Below are 25,053 nucleotides of genomic sequence, written 5' to 3'. Positions count from 1 at the left end.
GCAGAGTTGCACATACTTGGGAAGTTGCTTACAGCAAGCTTTTTAGCAAAACAAGATATGCCTTAAGCACTTCTTTGTTTCTCACCAGCACCTGCACATCTTACAGTCATAACTATAGTCACACCATGGTTGAAGCAATATCATGCCATGGTTGAAGCAATAATAGCTGCACACCATTAACCCTTACAGGTCCAGTTACCTTTCACACAACCATGTTTTTGAGAAGTGTCATTGACAAGATTGGGTGTTTGATCCATATTGGCTAATGAATTCTGATTTATGGACTAATGTAGCCCTTGATTGGAGCAGGGTTAAAGAGCCAGAAGTGATTGAACTGGAGTCTGCCTACATAATTCACACACCAATTTTGAACACAGAACATAAAACAGTACAGCATAGGAACAGAATCAGAATCAGATTTAATATCACTGACTTATGATGTGAAATTTGTTGTTTTGCAGCAGCAGTGCAGTGCAAAGACATAAAGTTACTGTAAGTTACAAAAATAAATAAATAGTACAAACAGAAAGGAATAATGAGTTAGAATTCATGGGTTCATGGACCATTCAGAAATCTGGTGGCAGAGGGGCAGAAGCTGTTTCTGAATCATTGAGTGTGGGTCTTCAGGCTCCTGTACCTCCTCCCCGATGGTAGTAACGAGAAGAGGGCATGTCCTGGATGATGAGGGTCCTTAGTGTTGGAAAACAGTGTCTGTGCTGAGCACGATGCTGAATTAAACTAAATCTCTTCTGCTTGTACGTGATCCGTATCCCTCCATTTCCTGCATATTCATGTGTCTATATAAGCAGCCTCTTAAAACGCCACATTGTATCTGCTTCCACCACTCTGCAGGGCAGCCCGTTCCAGGCACCCACCACTCTTTGTGTAAAATAAAACTTGCCCCGCACATCTCCTTTAATTTCCTCCTGTCACCTTAAATGCACGGCCTCTAGTACTTGACATTTCTACCCTGGGAAAAAGATACTGGCTGTCTACCCTATCTATGCCTCTCATAATTTTATAAACCTCTATCAGGTCTCCCCTCAGCCTCTGGCACTCCAGAGAAAACAACCCTAGCTTGTCTAACCTATCCTTTTAGCTCATGCCCTCTAATCCAGGCAGCATCCTGGGAAACTTCTTCTGCACCTTCTCCAAAGCCTCCACATCCTTCTTGTAATAGGGTGACCAGAAATGCATACAATATCCAACTGGCATGGTAGTGTAGTGGTTAGCACAACGCTTTACAGCGCCAGCGACCCGGGTTCAAATCCCGCCACTGTCTGTGAGGAGTTTGTACGTTCTCCCCGTGTGTCTGCGTGGGTTTCCTCCGGGTGCTCCGGTTTCCTCCCACATTCCAAAGACGTACATGTTAGGAAGTTGGGGGCATGCTATGTTGGCGCCGGAAGCGTGGCGACACTTGCGGGCTGCCCCCCAAAATCATTACGTAAAAGATGTATTTCACTATGTGTTTCGATGTACATGTGACTAATAAAGATCTTATCTTAACTAAAGTTTTATGTAATAGCTTACTTTCTTGTCATTTTTCTACAATAAATTGATTTAAATGATAAGGTAAGATATCTTTATTAGTCACATGTACGTTGAGACACACAGTGAAATGTATCTTTTGCTTAGTGTGTTCTGGGGGCAACTCGCAAGTGTCGCCACGCTTCTGGCGCCAATATAACATGCCCACAACTTCCTAACCCGTACGTCTTTGGAATGTGGGAGGAAACCGGAGCACCCAGAGGAAACCCACGCAGTCACTGGGAGAACGTACAAACTCCTTACAGACAGCGGCCAGAATTGAACCCGGGTCACTGGCACTGTTAATAGCGTTACGCTAACCGTTACACTACCGTGCGTTCAACTATATTCAAAGAGAAAAGCTCTCTGTAGTTTTGTTTTACTCATTCATGGGATATAGGCATCGCTGCAAAGGCCAGCACTCGCTCTTCATCCCTAATTGCCCCTGACTGGGGGGCTTGTTGGACCCTTTCAGTTAAAATCACGGTGTTTTGGGTTAGGAGTTGCCTCGAAGTCTGACCAGGGTTGACACCAGATTTCCTCCCTAAAGGATGTTGCTGAGCCCAGTAGGGTTTATAGTATAGAAGTCCTCCCTAGGTTATGGCAGGGTTTCCGTTCCTGTGAGCTGTCCGTAACACGAGCGGTTCGCAAGTGGGAAATGCAGCCGTGAACTGAATTCCCACCTGGCAGAAGATGCCTGCAGTCCTGAGCAGCTGGCAAATCCATCCTGCCGGTCTCCTAAATGCTCATCCGTGTGTACGGGTTGCACACAAGGCTGCTGTTCGTAAGCTGGGAGCACCTGTATTGAGTTCTGCAGTTCGCTGTGTTTGTCTGTCTTGGGTTGCTATAGTGACGCACAAAAAGCCCGAGAAACTCAGTAGATCAGGCAGCATCTGTGCAGGGATGTGGACAGGTGGAGCATTGGAATAAAGGGAGGGAGGTGGGGAGGGCAGATGGGAACAGCGGAGGAGGGGAACTAGTGGAAGGGGCATGTGGGTGATGGACAGATGTGGAGTGGCTGGAGGCGGGGAAAAAAACAGGATAATGGGGGCCAGGTAGATCAGGAAGAGAGGGAAGTTGGAGAATTCAACGTTCATATTGTTGGGTTGCAGACTACCCAGGTGGAATACAACGGCTATTCCTCTAGTTTGTGTTCAGCCTCATCCTGGCAGCAGAGGAGGCCAAGGGTTGCTATAGTGTTGGTTTACCACAAGGGGGAGTCAGGAGGCGAAAGACATTGGTATTGGTATTGATTTATTATTGTCACTTGTACCGAGGTACAGTGAAAAACTTGTCCTGCATACCGATCGTACAGATCAATTCATTACACAGTGCACTGAGGTAGTATGGAGTAAAAACAATAACAGGATACAGAGTAAAGTGTCACAGCTACAGGGAAGTGCATTGCAGGTAGACAGTAAGGTGCAAGGTCATAACAAGGCAGATTGTGATGTCAAGGGTCCATCTCGTTGTATAAGGGAACCGTTCAATAGTCTTATCACCAGTGTAACTATACACATGTGCACAGCACATATCTCTCTGTAACAGTAACAAAGGTTATTATAGTGGCAACAAGATAAAACTGGCCTGAACCAGACACTGCAGATGTCTTGGTCAGATATGGATTTCTTACAAGGTCTAGTTGCACAAATAAATTGGTGGATTTGTCTTACACGGAACTTACTAAAACGTTGTCCGAACATTTCAAGCCCAAGCCAATTCTCATTGCAGAAAGTTTCAGATTTCATCCTGGGCAAGGGCCTGGCTGCTCCTGTGGTTTTGGTGTATTCCGAGATGACATTTTCTGTCCTTTCTGAGGGGAAGTTTATCAAAAATAACTGTCGTCACAGGAGAGCTTAAGTCAACCCATGATATGGTCTTGGAACTCCTGGAACTTGCCTGTGAGGCAGCCACACCGACCTGAACAAAGCTGTTGTACAAAGATTCAATAGAATGCCAAAGTGCAAAGTGGGCCTCCTCCACTTCGTCAGCAAGCACAGGGCTCTGAGAAGCACGCTTGAGAAACAATTGCCAGGAGACACAAGCAAGCACATTACCACTGTGGTGTGAAAAAAAATATTCCTGTAGGTTTCACCAGGACTGGTCAAAATTTACAAAATTCTGGGCTTGGCAGTCTAAATTCAGGAATGTGTTTCCCCTGGCTGAGGAGTCTAGGACCAAGGGGCATGATTACAGAATACAGGTCCTGCCCAGGTTCTGTTCTTGTGAACTGTTCCTAACCCACAAGGCAGAGGATGCCTGTGGCCCCGCAGCACGTGGTAAATTCTTAGGCACAGTAGTGTAGCAGTTAGCATGACGCTATTACAGCACCAGCAACCCAGGTTCAATTCCCACCGCTGTCTGTAAGGAGTTTGTACGTTCTCCCCTTGTCTGCGTGGGTTTCCTCCCACATTCCAAAGACATATGAATTAGGAAGTTGTGGGCATGTTATGTTGGCGCCGGAAGCGTGGTGACACTTGCGGGCTGCCCCCAGAACACTCTACGCAAAAGTTGCATTTCACTGTATCGGCTTAGCAAAGAAAATGATCTGTAATGTGCAGAGAGGGTTGTTGTTTAGATATGCTTCCGTCTTTAAGGAGGGCTATGGGAAGATGAAGGATTCAAAGTGAAGATCCATGAGGAAGCAGCAGCCACTTCTCTCTTACGTAAGCCTTAGCCTGGGCCTTGAAGGAAGTGGTTGAGAATGAACTGGATCGTCTAGAGAGACATGGTATCATGTCACATATAGAGAGAAGAGACTGCGAACCTCCTATTGTAGACCTACCAAAGCAAGGCAAAATAGTGAGTCTGTGATGACTACAATGTCACAATAAATTGCTGAAACATATCCATGATATGGTGCAGAAGGCTTATTTGCTGCTTTGATCAGCAGAAGATTTTTCTGTGAATATACCCTTTATATTCCAGCAGCTGGAGTTGGATCAGAGCCAAAAGTCTATCTCACGGATACCACAAAGACCTGTCCAGATATCGTCACCTGGCCTACAGTATTTCAACAGGACCAGTGATTTTTGCAGTATATCATAGACCAGATTTTGTATGGTGGGAATCCTGTGACAAAAGTAATCCTGTAATTAAAAAAAGAGAATGCTAGAAATACTTAGCAGGTCAGGCAGCACCTATGGAGAGAGAAACAGAGAAAGTTTTTCAAGTCAAAGTTTGATGAAAATTGTATGAAAGGCCATCAAAATGAAAACCCGTTTTTATTACTGATTTCCTGCATCTGCAGTATTTTTCTTTTAGCACGCTAGTCCGATGTTTAGTTCACATTTGTGTGAGGACAAGTACGACCGCTTGTGATTCCCGAGCTCAGCGCTCCTTTGAAAGGATCATTTAACTCGTCATACCCTATATTTTGGTTTTCCAGGCTACATAAGAGAACAATGGAAAAATATCTCAAGAAAGCAAAAGAAACTGAACACAAACTAAGCAGTGGTAAGTTTTCTTCATGTGGTTTAGATTTTACTTTAGTTTAAATGTTTTATTTAGTTTAGTTTGTTATTTACTCTCGTGCCTCCAGTGAGCATGTAGTTTATCTTTTTCATTCATTCATATTTGTGGGAATGGCTGGCAAGGCCAGATTTATTGTCCATCCCTAATTGGTGGGTCATCTTGATGCACTGCAATCCCTGTGGAGAAGGTACTTCCACAGTGGAGTTGGGCAGGACTTACCCAGTAACGATGAAGCACCCATGATACATTTCCATGTCAGGATGCTCTGTATCTTGAAAGGGAATCTGTAATTGGAATTGGTTTATTATTGTCACTTGTACCAAAACGCAGCGAAAAACTTGTCTTGCATACTGTTCATACAGATCAATTCATTACTCAGTGCATTGAAGTAGCTCAAGGTAAAACAATACAGAATGCAAAATAGAGTGTCACAGCTACAGAGAAAGTGCAGTGCAGGCAGACAATAAGGTACAAGGTCATAATGAGGTAGATTGTGAGGTCAAGAGTCCATCTAGGGAACCGTTCAATAGTCATTACAGTGGGTTAGAAGCTGTCCTTGAATCTGGCATCTGCCCTCTTCCTTTCCAGCCCTGATGAAGGGTCTCGGCCTGAAACGTTGACTGTTTATTTCCCTCCATAGATGCTGCCTGACCTGCTGAGTTCCTCCAGCATTTTGTGTGTGTTGCTCCAGATTTCCAGCATCTGCAATCTCACTTGTGTCTCTGTCCTTGAGCCTGGTGGTACGTGCTTTCAAGCTTTTGTATCTTCAGCCCAATGGGAGGGGGGGAGAAGAGAGAATGCCCGGGGTGGGTGGGGTCTTTACTGAAGCAGCGAGATGTGCACACAGAGTCCATGGAGGGGAGGTTGGTTTCTGTGATGTGCTGAGCTATGTCCACAACTCTCTGCAGTTTATTGCAGTCTCGGGCAGTTCAGTTCACATACCAAGCCGTGATGCCTCCAGATAGGATGCTTTCTCTGGTGCATCGAAACCTGTAGATGGCGATGTTCCCATGTGCCTGCTCTCCTTCCATAGGAGGGTGTGGGGAAAAGGAACAGGGTGAGATCTTGTGGTCCCTGAAGCCTGCTGCATCATTCAATAATGTAATGGCTGATCAGATCCCATCCTCACCTCCACCTTTGTCTTTTGTCCCCCAAACCTTCGAATACCCTATCAATAATCCATCTACCTCATCAATAATCTATCTACCTCATCCATGAATACACCTCTTGGTTCACTCCCCAAACCTGTCTGGAATAGAGAATTTTAAAGATCGCCAACCTTTCAGAGAAGGAAGGTTACAGGAAAGACGTCATTAACCTGGAAAGAGTGCAAAGAAGGATGTTGCCAGGACTCCAGGGCCTGAGTTATAGGGAGAGGTTGGGCAGGCTAGGACCTTATTCATTGGAACTGTAGGAGACTGAGGGGCGATGTTTATTAGTTTAGCAGTAGCGGGAGTGAGGGATACAGAGAAAGAGTAAACAGTGTAACCTGAGCTCTATATTAGATCCACTTGAAGATGCCTCAGTTAGTGTGTACCTTTATACCCAGTTTGTGAGAAACCTTTGTGGGAAGTTGCACTTCCTACAGCAATTGCTTACAGCAAACTTTAGCAAAACGAGATATGTCTAAAAAAATCTATTTCTTTCTTACCCACACCTGGCCTCACTTCCAGCCATAACTATAGTCACCCCATGGCTGAGGTAATTCCTTACCATGGGAAGAATAGCTGACTATCAGGAGACCAGATGCGTACAATTAACCCTTACATTGCCAGTTGTTAACCCTTTCATGTCCAGTTGTTAACCCTTTCATGTCCAGTTATCTTTTACAACGTTATAGAAGTGTATAACATCATGAGGGGTGTAGATAGGGTGAATGCATATAGTCTTTTTCCCAAGGAAAGGGAATCAAAGACTAGAGGCCATAGGTTTAAGGTGAGATGTTGGTTCTTCATGCAGAGGGTGGTGGTGTGTATATGGAACGAACTGCCAGAGAAAATGGTTGAGGCAGGTAGAACAACAACATTTAAAAGACACTTGGTCAGGTACATGGATAGGAAGAGATTAGAGGGTTAAGGGCCAAGTGCAGACAAATGGGACCAGCTTAGATGGGCATCTTCACTGACACAGACGAGTTGGGCTGAAGGGTCTGTTTCCCTGCTGCATCACTCCATGATTCTGTGTGTGGTATAAAGAGGTGGAGGGAAGGGTTGGAGCAGGAAGTGGTGCCAGCTCTCGCTCCACCCCTTCCCTCCACCTCTTTACACCGGCCATCTCCCCTCTATCTTTCAGTCCAGGTGAAGGGTCTCGACCTGAAACGCCGACTGTCCATCTCCCTCCACAGATGCTGCCCGACCTGCTGAGTTCCTCGTCTGTTGCTCTGGTATAATTGGGAGTTTGCAGTCCACAGTTTCCCTCCCGCGAGGACCCTGAACCACATGCCCACGTCGTACTTCCTGCAAGATCCGGGAGTGGTTAAATAAAATTAGGACAACACACACACAAAGTGCTGGAGGAATCGTCGTGTTTTTCATCTAGATTCGAGCATCTGCAGTCCTTTGTTTCTCTGTTTCGCTGGAGGAACTCAGCGGGTCATGGAGGGAAATGAACAGTCGACGTTTCGGGTCGAGAACCCTTCATCAGGTCTGGAAAGGAAGCGGGCAGAAGCCGGAATAAAGTGGTCGGGGAGGGGGAGGAGCACACGCAGGCAGGGGATAGGTGAGAGGGGGAAGGTAGGAGGGAGGGGGGAGATGTAAGAAGCTGAGAGGTGATCGGCAGAAGAGGCAAAGGGCTGAAGGAGGAGGAATCTGGTGGGACAGGACAGTGGACCCTGGAATAAAGGACGGAGGTGGGGAAGGGATGGGCAGGTCATGAGGGCAGGGGAGGGGGAAAGAGAAGGGGGGAGGGGGCCACAGGAATAAGAAAAGATGGGTGGGGGAGGTAGAAGGAAGAAAAATAATTGATAGACAAATAAGATATTTATTATTCACACGTACATGGAAACACACAGTGAAATGCATCTTCTTGCATTACTGAGAATGTGCTGGGGGCAGCCCGCAAGTGTCGCCACTCTTCCGGCGCCAACGTAGCACGTCCACAGCTCCTAACCCGTACGTCTTTGGAATGTGGGAGGAAACCGGAGCACCCGGAGGAAACCCATGCAGACACACGGGGAGAACGTACAAACTCCTTACGGACAGCGGCCGGAATTGAACCCGGGTCTCTGGCGCGGTAATAGCTTTACGCTAACCGCTACACTACTGTGCCGCAATAAATAGATAAATAAAAAAACCTAGAATCCTTGACCAGCATTGGCAGTGGTAACGAGCTCCATGGTTGTTGAGAAGTTGGCAAGCTTGAACAGACTCTGAATGTTGAAGTTATTTTCTTTCTATCTCGCCCTCTCCCCAACTCCATCACCTTCAATCAGGATCAAAAAGACATACAACAATTACCTTTCAGTTATCAACTTCGTTGGATGTGGAAAAATTAAAAAAGCCGAGAGAGGAAGAAGATGAATGGGATAACATTTTCACAGAAGTAGTGGATGATACATTCAGTTGGCATAAGGTATGTGTAGAGGTATTTTCTCAACTGGAGTACATTAATATTCGTTGAAACTAGGGTGAGAGTGTTGCATAGAATCACATGGAAAATACAGAAGACAAATCTGTTAGTGCTATTGATGCTGCACATCAGTCTTTTCCCACCACTTTTCAATCGGCAACACTTTCTAAACTAGTCTCTGGTTGAAGGACCATAGAAATTGTCATAGCAACATACTTGTGTTTAGGTTGTAGAGGTTTACAGCTCATGAGGCCAATGCCACTCCATTTCTAAACCCAGGAAAGACATGGGAAACTCAAAAAGATTTGCAAGTCCTGTAGAATTTCATTGGTGGAAGAGTGGAGGAAGTGTGCAAAGAACTCATAGGGATGAACGTAACTTCTGAGATATTGGAATAGATAACATCCTACAATAGACAGATAGTTAAGAAGTCATAATCACCATTAGTGGGTGAGTAGAGTATAATTGGTATTGGTTTATTATTGTCACTTGTACTGTGGTACAGTGAAAAACTTGTCTTGCATACCGATCGTACAGGTCAATTCATTACACAGTGCAGTTACATTGGGTTAGTACAGAGTGCATTGAGGTAGTACAGGTAAAAACAATAACAATACAGAGTAAAGTGTCACAGCTACAGAGAAAGTGCAGTGCAATAAGGTGCAAGGTCACAACAAGGTAGATCGTGAGGTCATAGTCCATTTAGGGAGCATGTTCAAACAGCAGGGAGATCATGTTCAAATCGTGTAAGGCTACAGCAAGGAATGGTAAGCATTACAGAAAGATGTGGAACATAAGGGAGGATGCAGTGGAGATTCACAAGTATATTGCCAGTGTTAGGCAATGTTAATTATACAGAGATATCATTTACACTGTGGTGGCAACAGTGGAGGCTGAGGCGTAATTTAGTTGAGGTGTACAAAATTATGATTGGTCTGATCAGACTGAATGATAAGTACCTGTTTTTATACTCAGCTGGAAATACTCAGCAGGTCAGGCAGCATCTGCGGAGAGTGAAACAGAGTTAATGACCCTTGGTCAGAATTTAGCTATGTATTTCCAGCATTTTCTGCTTTTATTTCAGATTTGCAAGACCCACGGTATTTTGTGTTATCGGGGATCTTCAAAAAACTAGAGGATGTAGATTTAGGTTAATTGGTAAAATGATTAAAGAGGATTTGAGGAAGGAAATTCTCACCAAAAGAATGGTGAGAGTATGGAACTCAATGCCTAAAAGAGTGAAGGAGGCAGGCACTCTTAACACATTTAAAACGTAGGCAAAATGAACATCTGGAAAGGCATCAAAGGGTATGGGATGAGGGGAGAGAGTGGGAGTATGGTACAAAGAGAGAGGATCAGCCTTGAATAGTACCGAATGATTGACCAGGTTTGAAGAGCCGAATGGTCTACTCTAGCATCTATTTTCTGCTTTAAAATTTCACAGCATGGAAACAGGCCCTTCAGCCCAACTCATCCATGCTGACCATGATGCCTATCCACACTAGTCCTATTCACCTGAGTCTGGCCCATATCCCTCTCAACCTTTCCTATCCATGTACCTGTCTAAATGTCTTTTAAATGTTTTAATTGTACCCACCTCTACAGTTTCCCCTGGCAGTTCGTTCCATATACCTACCACCCTCTGTGTGGGAAAACTTGTCCCCTTTAAATCTTTCCTGTTTCACCTTAAACCTAGTTTTAGACTGCCCCACCCTGGGAAAAAGACTCTGACCATCTCCCCTATCTATGCCCCTTTTAATGTTATACACCTCTATAAGGTCACCCCATCGCCTCCTTTGTTCCAGGGAAGAGTCCCAACCTGTCCAGTCTCCCCTTATAACTCAAACCCTCCAGTCCAGGCAACGTTCCCGTGAATCGTTTCTGCACCCTCTCTAGCTTAATCACATCCTTCTTGTAACATGGCAACCAGTTGTACTCTACACACAGTGGTCCGCATGTGGTCTCACCAACATCTTGTACAGCTGTAACGTGACATACCAACTCCTGTACTCAAGCTTCCGATTTCATGGAATGGCATCAGCTACTGAGCTGGGAAGTGGGATTCGCATGTCCACCATAGACACAGTAGGCAGATTAGTCGTAAATTTCTGTGATTCTCTTAAGTTCCCCTTTGTAGATCTGGCATTAAAAATTAGACTGCAGACATTATCATCATTTCATTGTTTAATTTTTCCCGAAGGATCTACCACTCTCTTTCCTGGTGAAGAATTACAAGAACGGGAATAAGTTTCTAACAACCTTTGCAGATGGAACAGCTCAGATATTGTATCCTTTATGCAACGCATGGGAATTAAAAAGTATTCGGTTCAGAATGTGGTTCATCGGTATACAGTCACCCCTTCATGTGATGCAATGTGTTATTTTTAATTTCCACTGAAGGAGCTGTGGTACATAGAACATAGAACACTACAGCACAGTACAGGCCCTTTGGCCACAATGTTGTGCCGACATTTTATCCTGCTCTAAGATCTATCTAACCCTTCCCTCCCACATAGCCCCCTCTTTTAAAATAGATGGTTAAAATTCTTGTACATCAATGAGTTAGATCTTCTAGATTGGGTATCAGTGCTACTTCAGGGACAAGTTTTCTTCCTGAGTCCAGCACTGGCATGGCTAAAGCCAGCAATGGCATCTTCCAGTGGACTCTCCATGGAATCCAGTGGGGCAGCATGAACTGCCAGCACTTGGGCTGGGAAAGCTGCCCGCTGAGCCTATCCCAGGGTAAACCAGGCATTTGTTCAGCAGTCCCATTAAAATCAATGGGAAGAAACACTATCAAGTGAACTGCAATTTAATTGTTAGTGTGCTGTTCTATGTTCTAATTGTTACTTTAAATGTATTTAATTGTTAAGCCTGTCTGTTTTCTAAAATTAATAATTTTATTTTTGTAAATATTATTTTTCTTTTGTAATGCTTGCTGGGTGTTTTGGAATATCAGCGGCATCTTTTAACCTGGAGAGTTTGGGACGTGTCTCGTCAACTCAAAGCATTTCAATCGATACAGCTGCCACTTATGTGGGGAGAGATTCTGTGCTGCCTTGGGCTATGCTGATGATGGCCTCCCAGTAGAAGGCTGTGCTCTGGGCCACACAGGAAGTAACAGGGTCCAGGGGCAGACAGCCAGCAAACCTTGTGCGCCAGAAGATCTGCTCCGTTTATGCAGTTGTGAACCTGTTTTATCCTCGGTATTTTCATCAAGGGTGAATTACCAGCTTCCCACCTCAACACTGAGACCAACAACTTCAGACGTCAACTCTGCCATCCCCCTATACACACTTACCCTTGTGTGATACACAGTTATCACACTTACAGTAACCCACCAATGAAGGGTTTGAAAACACTGGCTCTGTTTCTCTCTCCACTGATGCTGCCCGACCTGCTGAGTATTTCCTAGGTTTCCTAATTTTGTTTCTGCCATAAGTCATCTGTTTAGGCATTTATTCTCTCCTGGTTTCTACTTTATCACATTTATACTATTTATACTTCTATTTTCTTTCCCCCTCTCCCTACCCTGCTCTCTACTTTCTCTACAACATGTACCTTTGACTTTCTCCATTTCTGATAAAAGATTATTAGTTTCTGTCTCTACTGATGCTGACTGACTTGTTGAGTATTTCCAACATTTTCTGTATTTTGTTTCAGATTTCAAACAATTTTTTGTACTGTTGGCCTGAAATTAGACAACCCCAATAGCTCAAAACAAGACCGGAATAAATTCACAGCCAGCTTTCACACTGCTTATGATCTTTTCCATTGGCTTCAACAGAGTGTCAGACAGACAACCAATTCTCCATCAACCTCATCTCCTGTGTGAGACCAGTTTCACACTACTGACCGATGCTTGGGGGGAGAACACATCCACCTTCTGCTGTCCAAGTGCTACTGCTCAGGGCAGTATGTGATGGCAGTTTGCAGGTTACTGCAGCACTAATGGAACAAGACCCCTTTTTATTTCCCCCCCCCCCCCCCCCCTCTTCTTTATACTGGCTACTTCCACAAATGTCACTCCACACTTCAAGAAGGGAGAGAGGCAAAAGGCAGGGAATTATAGGCCAGTTAGCCTGACTTCAGTGGTTGGTAAGATGTCCATTATTAAGGATGAGGTTTCGGGGTACTTGGAAGCTCATGATAAAATAGGCCAAAGTCAGCATGGTTTCCTTAAGGGGAGATCTTGCCTGACATATCTGTTGGAATTCTTTGAGGAAGTAACAGGCAGGAAAGACAAAGGAGAGTCGGTGGATGTCATTTACTTGGATTTTCAGAAGGCCTTTGACAAGGTGCCACACACAAGGCTGCTAAACAAGATAGGAACCCATGGCAGTACAGGAAAGGTACCAGCATGGATAGAACATTGGCTGACTGGCAGAAGGCAAAGAGTGGGAATAAAGGGGGCCTTTCCTGGTTGGCTGCCGGTGACTAGTGGTGTTCCGCAGGGGTCGGTGTTGGGTCCGCTACTTTTCACGTTATATGTTAATGATCTGGATGACGGAATTGATGGCTTTGTGGCCAAGTTTGTGGATGATACAAAGATAGGTGGAGGGGCAGGTAGAGTTGAGGAAGCAGGGAGTCTGCAGAAGGACTTGGACAGGTTGGGAGAATGGGCAAAGAAGTGGCAGATGGAATACAGCGTAGGGAAGTGTACGGTCATGCACTTTGGTAGAAGGAAGAAAGGCGTGGACTATTTTCTAAACGGGGAGTGAATTCAGAAATTGAAGGTGCAAAGGGACTTGGGAGTCCCAGTGCAGGATTCCCTAAAGGCTAAGTTGCAGGTTGAGTTGGTAGTAAGGAAGGCAAATGCAATGTTAGCATTCATTTCAAGAGGATTAAAGTGTAAAAGCAAGGATGTAATGCTGAGGTTTTATAAGGAGTTGGTCAGACTACATTTGGAGTATTGTGAGCAGTTTTGGGCCCCATATCTAAGGAAGGATGTGCTGGCATTGGAGAGGGTCCAGAGGAGGTTTGCAAGAATGATCCAGGGATTGAAAGGGTTAACATAAGAGGAGTATTTGATGGCTCTGGGCCTGTACTCGCTGGAGTTTAGAAGGATGAGGGGGGAATCTCATTGAAACCTACCAAATATTGAAAGGCCTGGACAGAGTGGACGTGGAGAGGATGTTTCCAGTAGTGGGAGAGTCTAGGACCAGAGGGCACAGCCTCAGAATGGAAGGATGTCCCTTTAGAACAGAGATGAGGAGGAATTTCTTTAGCCGGAGGGTGGTGAATCTGAGGAATTCATTGCCACAGACAGCTGCGGAGGCCAAGTCATTGGGTGTATTTAAAGCGGAGGTTGACAGGTTCTTGATTAGTAAGGGTGTCAAAGAGAAGGCAGGAGAATGGGGTCTAGAGGGAAAATAAATCAGCCATGAATGAATGGCAGAGCAGACGCGAAGGGCCGAATGACCTAATTCTGCTCCTATGGCTTGTGGTCTTATCTTCCCTCTCCACCCTTAATCTTGCTGCAGGGTCTCGACCTGAAATGTCAACATTTTCTCTCCCCCAACAGCTGCCGCTCGATCCGCTAGTAATTTTTATGTCTTGCACTGTACTGCTGCTGCAGTTCAACAAGTTTCACGACTTGTATCAGTGATAATGAACCTGATTCTGATTCTGAATCTGATTCCGGAACCCAAATCTGTTGTCAAGATAAAACACTTCCCAGCAAGTTTCAACAGATAGCAGTAGGAGATAAATAACGGTCTCCCTGTCCAGATAGTCGCTAATTGCCCCATGAGGATATGGTCCCCGTGAGGTCTATCTAACAACTAATCCATTCCAGGAGCTCCGTCACTGACTCAGAACAAAAACATGCTTCTAGTCCCTGCCTGCTTCAGGGTGTTCATGAGTGTTCTCATGTCCCCTTAGAGTACACAAAGCTTTTGTCTATGTGACGGATACATTTACCGTGCTTCCTTAATACCTGTCAGTTACCCCTCTGGAAACCTGGCGATCCTGATTTTTACCGACAAGGAAAGGAAAATTACCTGCATCGTGCAGGAGGACAGAGCTGCTGATCCAGCCATTCGGGCAGTCTTCACCTCCTTTGGAAGGTGTACTTGCTATCATCCAAATGGCGTGGTCTGGTAGGTTGTTGATCCTTCTGAATAAACAGCACACAAGTGCCGTGCCTTTTAAGAAGGGCCACAATCTTTGATCAGTTATCCAGCCCAGCAGGCTGTTACATCTGCTTTTCAATACCGCCCTGATAGGAAAGACGGTGGTAGATAAGGTATTGAACTTCATGGTTTATAATTCAGATTGTGTCTCTTTTTCAAATAAGGGTGATATAATGCATTTCCAAAGCATTTGGCAGGCAACTGTATCTTTGTTCTTTTTGCAGTATGACATAGATATTAGTCATCATCCAAATTCTCCTGATCCTATTAATTTCTTTCATTCTGACAAACCACCTACAACCAGCAACTTTCTTATGCACTTTAACCTTTCACTATTCCCCATCTGACTCATCCTTTACTATCCACTCTCTATCACTAACCTTTCTTGCACTTGCATGAGGGCATTGATATATTATTGTCACTTATACGGAGGTACAGTGAAAAACTTGTCTTGCATACCGATCGTACAGGTCAATTCATCACACAGTGCAGTTACATTGGGTTAGTACAGAGTGCATTGATGTAGTACAGGTAAAAACAATAACAGTACAGAGTAAAGTGTCGCAGCTATAGAGAAAGTGCAGTGCAATAAGGTGCAAGGTCACAACAAGGTAGATCATGAGGTCAGAGTCCATCTCATCATATAAGGGAACCATTCAATAAGGAGAGATTGAGTTCCCTGGGACTATACTCACTGGAATTCAGAAGAATGAGAGGAGATCTTACAGAAACATACAAAATTTTGAAAGGGATAGATACGTAAGATAGAGGCAGGAAAGTTGTTTCCACTGGTACGTGAGACTATAACTAGGGGACATAGCCTCAAGATTCGGGGGGGGGGGGGCGCGGGGTGGGGGGAGTAGGTTTAGGACAGAGATGAGGAGGAACTGCTTTTCCCAGAGAGTAGTGAATCTGTGGAATTCTCTACCCAGGGAAGAAGTAGAGGCTACCTCATTAAAAAAATATATATATACACACGCACATATGTATGACATAGCTAGATAGATTTTTGCATAGTAGGGGAATTACGGGTTATGGGGAAAAGGCAGGTAGGTGGATCTGAGTCCACGGCCAGATCAGCCATTATCTTACTGAATGGTGGAGCAGGCTCGATGGGCCAGGTAGCCTACTCCCGCTCCTGTTTCACTGCTAACTTCTCTGTATCTATATTCTATCCTTCTCTGACCCATTCCCACCCCCCCCCCAACCCCCAAACTTTGTTTATACTGCCCCATAGTACCATTTGAACCACTACACTCCTTTTGGTGAAGATGTTCTGCACTTCTCACTGCCTCGGTGAAGCAGCCAGCATATTCAAAGACCCCTCCCACCCTGGACATTCTCTCTTCTCCCCCCTCCCATCAGGCAGAAGATACAAAAGCCTGAAAGCACGTACCACCAGGCTGAAGGACAGCTTCTGTCCTGCTGTTATGAGATTATTGAACGGTTCCCTAGTATGATAAGGTGTACTCTTGACCTCACAATCTACCTCATTATGGCCTTGCACCTTACTGTTTGCCTGCACTGCACTTTCTCTGTAATAGTGACACTTTATTCCTCATTCTGTTATTGTTTCCCCTTGTACTACCTCAATGCACTGATGTGATGAAATGATCTGTATGGATGGCATGCAAAACAAAGTTTTTCACTGTACCTCAGTACATGTGACAGTAATAAACCCATTTACCATTTTTATGTTCAAACTGTACCGTTGGGTGGTTGTTGCAGGATTTGGACCCACCAATAATGAAGGAACATCATAGTATCTCTGAGTCAGAATCAGAATGAATTGGAGGGTGGTGGTGTTCCCATGTTACAGCACTTATCAGGCTATACCTGAAAGTTTTCTTGTTCTTGCTGCATGCAGAAATGGGCTACCTCATTATCTGAGTTATAATGGACTGGAACAGAGTGCCGTTTATCAGTGAACATCCCAAGGAAGGATGAAGACCTGAAAATGTTTATACCTCAGACACTTCCCCAAGGAGCACCTGTGGGAACACCCTGAAGCAGGCGGGGTCTAGAAGCGTCTGTTGTGCCAAAGACCTCCTGTCAGCTCTGCAAACTCCAGTATGCTCAGCACCAGAGGGTGACTTGTGGACATGATCCCAGCAGAACCTTCAGGAACATGGCCTAATGATGTGCATGGTCCCTGTACTGGTGCCCTCTCATGTTAATATAAAAGGTCCCAGTTTAAAGAACAGGGAGTTCTCCTGGTCCTGCAGTAACATCACTAAGAAAAGATTAATGCATAATTTCCACTTTAGACAGATTTGCTGCCCTATTTCTTGAACTGTTTATGCAAGATTTTTTTGTTCAGGAGGCCAGTATAATAAATATTCATGAGTCTATCATTACGTATGACCCTATATGAGACGATCCTTGCTGGCTCTTGTTTTATGCACAGGGTAAATACTAACGCTTTCGGAGGACATTATGCAGATGAACAGGGCACTCGGCTGAGGCGATGGTTCTGGCGAGACCCTTCATCCCCACTTACCTTCACACCTTTTAAACCGCTTTTCATCTCTCTGAACGAAAACATCGGCGTCAGGATTATCGAACAACAGCGGATTTTTCTTACTTTTTTGGCAATGGGAAAACAAGCAAAGTTCAACCTAGGATCGATGCTGAAGGTAAAACATTCAGCATTGTTGCTTTCATTCCCATGTTTATTATGTGTGGGTTCAAGAGGTTTTGTGATTAAGTTACTGGATAATCCTAGAGATCTGGGCTGATGGTGAAGACACACGAGTTCATGTCCTACCATAGCGGCTGTGGAATTTAAATTCAGCTAGTTAAATAAAAAGTTAGCATTAGAAATTATATCCACAGAAAAACTGTTTATCTGGCATGCTGAGGACTTTGATGGTGCTGGACTAGCAGATCCTGTGAACTATTGGATGTTATTGTATTAGTACTCCAACACACCTTTAAGTCACTTTTGTAAATATATTACACAGTGACATTTCAGTGAACCCAGTACGCTTCAGGGGAATGCGGCCAACAAAACCATGTGAGTTTAAAGGGAGCAAAGGAACCAGGGACTCGGTGAGTGGGAAGGGAGTGCAGGAACCAGGACTCATTGAGTGGTTGGAGAACGTAGGAACTGGCAATCCTTGGGAAGGGAGTGGAAGAACCGAGGTCCCGTCAGCAGAAGTTTCAAATGTCACCTGCTGAGCCAGATGCTGAACCACTGGGATTTCTGAATATTCGGATAGTGGATTATCAGAGCTTTACTTCTCAGGTGGTTATCTAAGTTCAGATGATTCACTGATCCTTTTTGTTCAGGGAAGGAAATCTGACAGCCGTCTTCTTCTAAGTAATTCCAAACCTGCACTCTCCTTATTGCCAACTGAAGTATGCTAACAAGCTATTCAGTTCAAGAACAACCCAGGATAGGCAATAAATATTGACCTTTCTAGTGACAATCACAGCCCTTGAATGAATTAAAAATAATTCTCGCAATCAGTGAAACCTACCGAATATTGAAAGGCCTGGACAGAGTGGACGTGGAGAGGACCTTTCCAGTAGTGGGAGAGTCTAGGACCAGAGGGCACAGCCTCAGTATAGAAGGACGTCCCTTTAGAACAGAGATGAGGAGGAATTTCTTTATCCAGAAGGTGGTGAATCTGTGGAATTCATTGCCACAGATGGCTGTGGAGGCCAAGTCATTGAGTATATTTAAAGCAGAGGTTGATAGGTCTTTGATTAGTAAGGGCATCAAAGGTTACGGGGAGAAGGCAGGAGAATGGGGTCGAGAGGGAAAAATAAATGAGCCATGATCGAATGGCAGAGCAGACTCAATGGGCCGAATGGCCTAATTCTGCTCCTATGGTCTTATGGTCCTTTCTTCCAAAAGCAAAATACTGCAGTTGCTAGAAATCTGAAATTAAAAGACCAAGTGCTCAGCAAATCAAGCAGCATGTTGCTAAAGAATAATACAACTGTAATTTCTGGATAAATCAGTGACTTCTGTCTACTGCCTCACCTGCATTTGCAACACTTTCCCTTATTCCCTACCCTGATTCATTTAATAATTTGATCGTTACAGCAACAGTTATTAAAGGTTGTAAAGAAGCTGGCATGTTAATTAACTTTGACTTAAGTTGTATAATTTCACCATCAGTTCTGCTTCTGATGGTTTGCAGGGAACACATCACAAGTACCCAATGTACAATCTGATTTTGAGGAATGGAAAATCACAAGTTGCCAAGAGTAAATTCCCGAGACACACTCCTTGTAAGCAGTGCTCTCCTCTGGGACTCCTCGATCACAGTGTTACCTGTGTGAGCTTATTTTTACACAGTAAACATTGAAAGATTATTCTCTATCATCCTTTTCCCGTGAAGGGGATTCTGGACCTTTTCCAACTGAACAGGTTGGAAAACAAGGCATTTCATTGCTGGTTCTTTACACCTCCAAAGATATAGCTAAAGAGAGAAGAAAGCTTTAAGTAGCCAAGGGTTCAAAGGGGAGTTTCAAAGATGCTTTCACTTGCATTGTTACGCTGATCCGAAATACACTATCTGACAGACCTTTGGAAATAAGTTCAGTGGAAGCTTTCAGAAAGGAATTGGATACATTTCATGGTGGCACAGTGGTGCAGTAGTTAGTCTTGCTGTCACACAGTTCCAGAGAACCGAGTTTGGTTCTCTGTGTGGAGTTTGCATGTTCTCTCTGTGACCGTGCTCTGATTTTCTCCACATTCTAAAGGCAATGCTGGTAGGCGTCTGCAACTTGGAGAACACAATGTAGGAGCAGGAGTGGACCATTTGGCCTTTGAACTTGTTCCACCATCCAAATAAGATTGGGCTCAACGCCACTTTCTAGCTCTTTTCTCAAACTCTTGGCTGCCCTGTTGACCTTTATGTCCTTTAATCCACCTAGTACTTTATTTCTAGTGATAAAAATTGTTTTAAGTTCCTCCCTTCCTATGGCCCCATGATTATCTGTTATTATTAAGATGTTGTTAGTGTCTGCTATTGTGAAAACTGGTCCAAGATAGTTATTTAGAATCTCTACCATTGTCCATTCCCTTGGTCTCATCCTTGAAGAGATCAACCTTTATTTTAGCTAATCTTTTCCTTTATATTTACACCTGTAGAAGTTCTTACTGTCCATTTTTATATTATTTTCTCATTTTGAGTTTTCTCTCATACTTTATATTCTCCCTCTTTATAAAACTTTTTAGCCATCCTTTGCTGAACTAAATGGATTTCTCCAAGATTTAATGGGCCAGATGATCTCCTGTGGCCCATTGAATCTCAGAGAAATCCATTTAGTTCAGATGTGTCTTTTGATTCCATTTCCTTAACGTTTACATTTTTTTCCTTCAGTTTAAAACACCAACCATGCAAAGCATTACAAACTCTTGGATGACAGAGGCTGACCTTCTCCTTCAGACCAGCTGGTTAAAAGTTCAAACAATAATCAACAAGTTGTGTGTTGCTCTGAACTTTCCAAGCAACGACCCAGAGAAAATTGCACTTCCACTTTACCTTGTAACCCGACAACAAAAGCTCTCCCAACTCTATGCAAGTATTAAGATGGAAGAAAGCATTAACATGGAAAATGTTGCCTGAAAGAAGTTGCAGTCAGCGGAGTACAATTTGCACGTGTGTCTGTATTTGGGGGTGGGATAGGGTGGGGAATAGGTAGAATATATGTAAATGATATAAGCTCTTAAAGTTCATTAGAATGCAAGTATTTTCAGAATTAAAATATGTTCAAACAACTCTCCAAGTCATGGACATAACACTGGCTTAAATAAGGCACCTTTGTTTGGAGACTGAAGATTTTAGCCTTTTACAAGGCATGTCCAGAATGGTTGTGAATTTATTAGAATGGATCTTTACCAATGTGAAGAGTAAATTTAGCAGAAAGATGGGACTAATAATTCCAAATGTTCATCTCTTTTAAACTAACGAAGTGTTTCATATTCATAGTCTATTTTGTTTCCCCCAGTTTTATAGTCTACTAGATTATAGTCTTTATTACCAAGATAATGACAATTTATTATTCAATCTATTTAGGATCTGTGTTAATCTGGTTTTGATGCTTGATCATCTAAACATTATACAATAAAGTCAAGCATCTTTCTGAAGATAACTATAATAATGTTCTGTTTGTGGTATTCCATCTTGTGTTTTAGTATTGTCAGGGAAGCCATTACAAGAAGGTTGAGATTTCCCAGAGTTCAGGAGAAAATTTACCACTAATAATGGCTGGATCAATATTCTCACTGGTGGAGACATGGGAGATTTACTGCAGAGGGGGAGGTACAAAACATTGCAAATGAATGCAGATTAGCTAAGCACCAGGGGAGTGCTATGGCTGTGAAAACAAAACTCATTGTAGCCTTCTGTCCTTCAAGCAGTGACGCAAACTATCCTACAGCACTGAATTTCTCTCATTCAGAATTGGTTTGCTCAAGGCAGTGCTTAACCTAGGGTCATACAGGTAAACCCACAGAACCAAACATAGTGGTTGAGAACTACCTTTGTTGGTCATATTACCAACTGAGGCATTATCTGAGTCTCATGAAGTACTCATACAAAATGAGTATTCATTCACCAAAGCAAGAATTAGCCCTGCTTGTTGAATAGCTTGACAGCAACTGTGGTACCTATTATGTGTTTTCATCCATATGAAGTTCAGCATTTTGTCTGCTTAAACTTGCTCTATTAGGATGGATGAGCAATGTCCCATGGAGTAATTATGTTTTAAACCCTGTTGATAGAATTCTTGTTTCAAAGGCCAAGGACAACTGTGGAAGTTTATTCCTTCAGGAATCTCGTTTTTTTCTCTTTTAGGGCCATTCATTTCAAACTGGCCTTAGGTCAGTCGCACAGGTTTTGTGTGTCCATGTACAGAATTTTCCCTTTAGTTACATTACGTGTCCCCACAGATAATTGAGTTAACATTGCCGACACCATTTCCTGGAGTTTTCTCCAGTATTTTCAAATTAAATTTTCTTTGCACATGTTAGGATCCTTTAGACATGTATATTTCCAGTAAAATCATGCAAATATTAGAAGAAATCTAAAATACATGATTATTTAGTGATGGGGCAAGTATGAACCAAATAAGGAATGAGCATAAGAAATGTTATAAGGAGGTAGCTACCAATACCTTGAATAGAGCATCATCCATGTACATACATTGCATGTGTCTGCAAAGGCCCATTTCATTCCAAATGTCTTGCAAACTAAAGAAGAAATAAGCTTTGAAGAAGTTTTAACATCTCATTGTAAATGGATCGTTCATGTCAAATATTTATGCTCAACTACCTTCTCTGTAAACAGATCCAAAACTTAACCTGACCATATTATTTGGGCTGTACGTTATTTATTGCTGTTTAGCCTGGATAGGCAAGGCTGATCTTTGAATGAAAGACGGTGTTGATCTCTAGCTCATGAAAGATGTCTATTTGTAGAAGGCACTGGAGAAAGCCCCACATCCATTGAACCATTTTCCAGCAAGGAGTCAATATCTTTAGCAAAGAACAGATGTAAACAAAAAATGGAATAGTGCAGTAAAGGACATATTTGTCCATTCCCATCACACTTAAAATAGATTCAGAGGAGGCGTGATTGGTTTGTTTATTCTGCCATTTTGCTGTGACACATTAAAACATTGGCAGAAATCCCAAATCATAAGTGTCTTTTGCTCTCCATACCAGTGATGCAAAACTCTAGGACTTTCCAATACAAATGTCAAACAGTCAGTTAATTAACTTCCTTCCCTTACAAAGTTTGCCATTTTATAGGATTAAATAAATAAGTGGTTATGAAATATGAGCAGATAGGTTTGCAGGAGACACTGAAGAAATATTTTAACATAACCTGTGAATATTTATGCAAAACGGTCAATTCTCAGTCTCCAGTGGAGCAGTCTGCACTATAAGTAGCTGTCAGCTTATTAATCATTCCAGGAGCCTGATCCTCAGCAAGTGAATCCACAACATCCAAATTAGCTTTATTCTCTCTGATCAGGATCAATCCAGGGTTTGTGCCTTTATTAAATTATATTAAATGCTTGAGAGAGATTTAAAAAAAACAGGGCCAGGTGTAAGAACAAAGGAGAGGGATTAATTGGCTAACTCTTAAAATCTGGCACAGCTTTGTTGCAAGTCTGTGCCTTTAAATCCTTACAAGACCTTCCAGAGGCTCAGCAAGTTTGTTCAACACCAGCTGATTTTCATAGACTAGAAAGGCCCCAGCATTGATTGCTGGTCTGTGCTGAGTTATCTGAGATTAGCTGAGTTTGCATTAACTACACTGCTGAATAGAGGAGGTCAAATCCAGAGTTTCTTCCCCTAAAGACTGCATACTGTGTCCAGGTTGGGGTGTTAAGTCGGGGGATATGAAGTAGATCTGGAATGATGGGGATTTCCAGACAAGCACTGACTGAAATCAAACTTTTCAACTCAAAATGGAAGTGCCATCAAGGTAGTTTTTAAAGCCTAAAGAGGATAATAAATGGTAGTTGAAGAATGATAAAATTAGACCCTTCAAGGCTGATTCTAGATGTGCAATTATCAATGACCTCATTAACTTATTGGATCACAAGCCAGTTAAAGCCTGGGTCCTGTTTGCAGTAAGGGAATTTAACAACCAAGATGTGGTGTGCATTCCAAGTTTAACTGCTGGTCTGTACTGAGTTCAGTTAACTCAGTGGTTAAAGAAAAAGTTCACATCTCTACTACCCACATAGGTCAAACTTTGCCTCTTCTGTTGGCCCTCATTTTTTGCATGCCACCTTATGCACATGCTAGCTCTCCTGACGTTTACTTACAATGGAATTAAAAGTCATCAAAACTGTTTTACACAAATGTAATACTTGAAAGGCAATGGAAACTGGTCGGCACACAAACAAAGCTTTTCATTGTACCTCAGTGCATGTGACAATAATAAACCAATCAGACTAACTAGTATAACAGGAATCCCTTGGCTGGATTATTTCAAACTCTGCACCATGGAACAGGCCCTTCAGCCCATGATGTCTGTGCCAAACATGATGCCAAGTTAAACTGGACCTATCTGCCTGTAAATGATCCATATCCCTCCCTTCCATGTTTGTGTGTCTGTCTAAATGCTTCTTAAACACCACTATCATGTCTGCTTCCAACATCTCCCCTGGCAGCACATTCCAGGCACCTACCACTGTAGCTATATTCTGAGGCATTGTACAAATTGTTAGGTTACACATGGAGTATTGTGTGCAGTTCTGATTGCCACGCTCTAGGAAGGATGTGATTAAGCTCGAGAGGGTGCCAAAAAGATTTAAAAGGATGTTACCTGGACTGGAGGGCTTGAGATATAGAGATCAGATAGGCTGGGATTGTTTTTCCTGGAGCAAAGGAGGCTGAGGGGGTGACATTATAGAGGTTGATAAAATCATGAGGGGCATAGATGGGGTAGATAGTGTCTTTTCCCCAGAGTAGGGGAATCTAAAACTAAAGGTGAGAATGGAAAGATTTAAAAGGGGACCAGGAAGTGGCGGTCATATAGAACAATCAGCTGGAGGAAGTGGTTGAGGCAGGTACAATTGCAACATTTAAAAGGCATTTTCACAGGTACATGGGTAGGAAGGGTTTAGAAGGAAACAGGCCAAATGCAGGCAAATGGGATTAGCTCAGATAGGCATCTTGGCTGGCGTGGACAAGTTGGTCTGAAGGGCCAATTATTATTATTAATAGAAGCTACAGGAGGATAACGGATGATGTTTGTTTCACTCCAGTAAATACTGATTGCACCATGTAAGATCTACAATAATGCCCGACTTAAGAAATGGACTATTAAGCCTCAGAGTGCTAAGTATTTGCCACAATGTCATACAGCTTATAAGACACGCATTTAAAATTGGCTGTGGCGGACAATGATTTTGTTCAGTTGTCAGGTTAGCTTGACTAGTAGATAAAATAATATTACTACCTGCACTTACAGTCAAGTCAGAAATAAATATAATGGGCCAAATAGAACTGGATTTGTCTTACCACCTGCTTGTCTTATTTGAGCTGGATGCAGAAGGCTCAACATACTGACTCACCACCCCTAGGAATCAGGCAATGAGGCACAGCAAAGATCAGCACTGAAGAGGCCTCAGCTGGCAAACTGCCTTTATACAATTCTATAAAATTAACATTTTATAAAGTACAATTAAAAATGCTAATAACTTAAATAAAAATGACAGCTAAAATGAAAACAGAAAATGCTGGAAATACTCAGCAAGTTAGGCTGCATCTGTGGGAATGAAAACAGTTGACATTTCTGGTCAAAGACCTGCTGGTCTTCTTTGCTAGAAGTCATGGGTTTGGGAGGAGGCTTGTGTGCAGTATAAACACTGG

The 25,053-nt window shown here is 43.2% G+C and overlaps 1 protein-coding gene across 4 annotated transcripts in view; it reads left to right on the top strand.

The window, feature by feature from the left end:
- The window catches only part of LOC127572125 (glutamate-rich protein 6), a 50,898-nt gene extending 30,585 nt beyond the window's left edge, over positions 1–20,313 (top strand). For 3 of the 4 annotated variants that reach the window (XM_052019059.1, XM_052019058.1, XM_052019057.1), the window contains 6 exons: positions 4,916–4,983; positions 8,432–8,571; positions 10,769–10,854; positions 14,514–14,669; positions 17,110–17,338; positions 20,042–20,313. In XM_052019059.1, the coding sequence (XP_051875019.1) occupies positions 4,916–4,983; positions 8,432–8,571; positions 10,769–10,854; positions 14,514–14,669; positions 17,110–17,338; positions 20,042–20,287 (925 nt within the window). In that variant the 3' untranslated portion in view covers positions 20,288–20,313. Of the gene's footprint in view, positions 1–4,915; positions 4,984–8,431; positions 8,572–10,768; positions 10,855–14,513; positions 14,670–16,569; positions 16,839–17,109; positions 17,339–20,041 lie in introns of those variants that run through there. The other variant, XM_052019060.1, reaches the window with a different exon arrangement.
- The last annotated feature ends 4,740 nt before the right edge of the window (positions 20,314–25,053 follow it).

This window comes from Pristis pectinata, chromosome 6 (genome assembly GCF_009764475.1).
Source record: "Pristis pectinata isolate sPriPec2 chromosome 6, sPriPec2.1.pri, whole genome shotgun sequence".
Taxonomy (NCBI): Eukaryota; Metazoa; Chordata; class Chondrichthyes; order Rhinopristiformes; family Pristidae; genus Pristis; species Pristis pectinata.
This window is presented reverse-complemented; position numbering and strand designations above follow the sequence as displayed.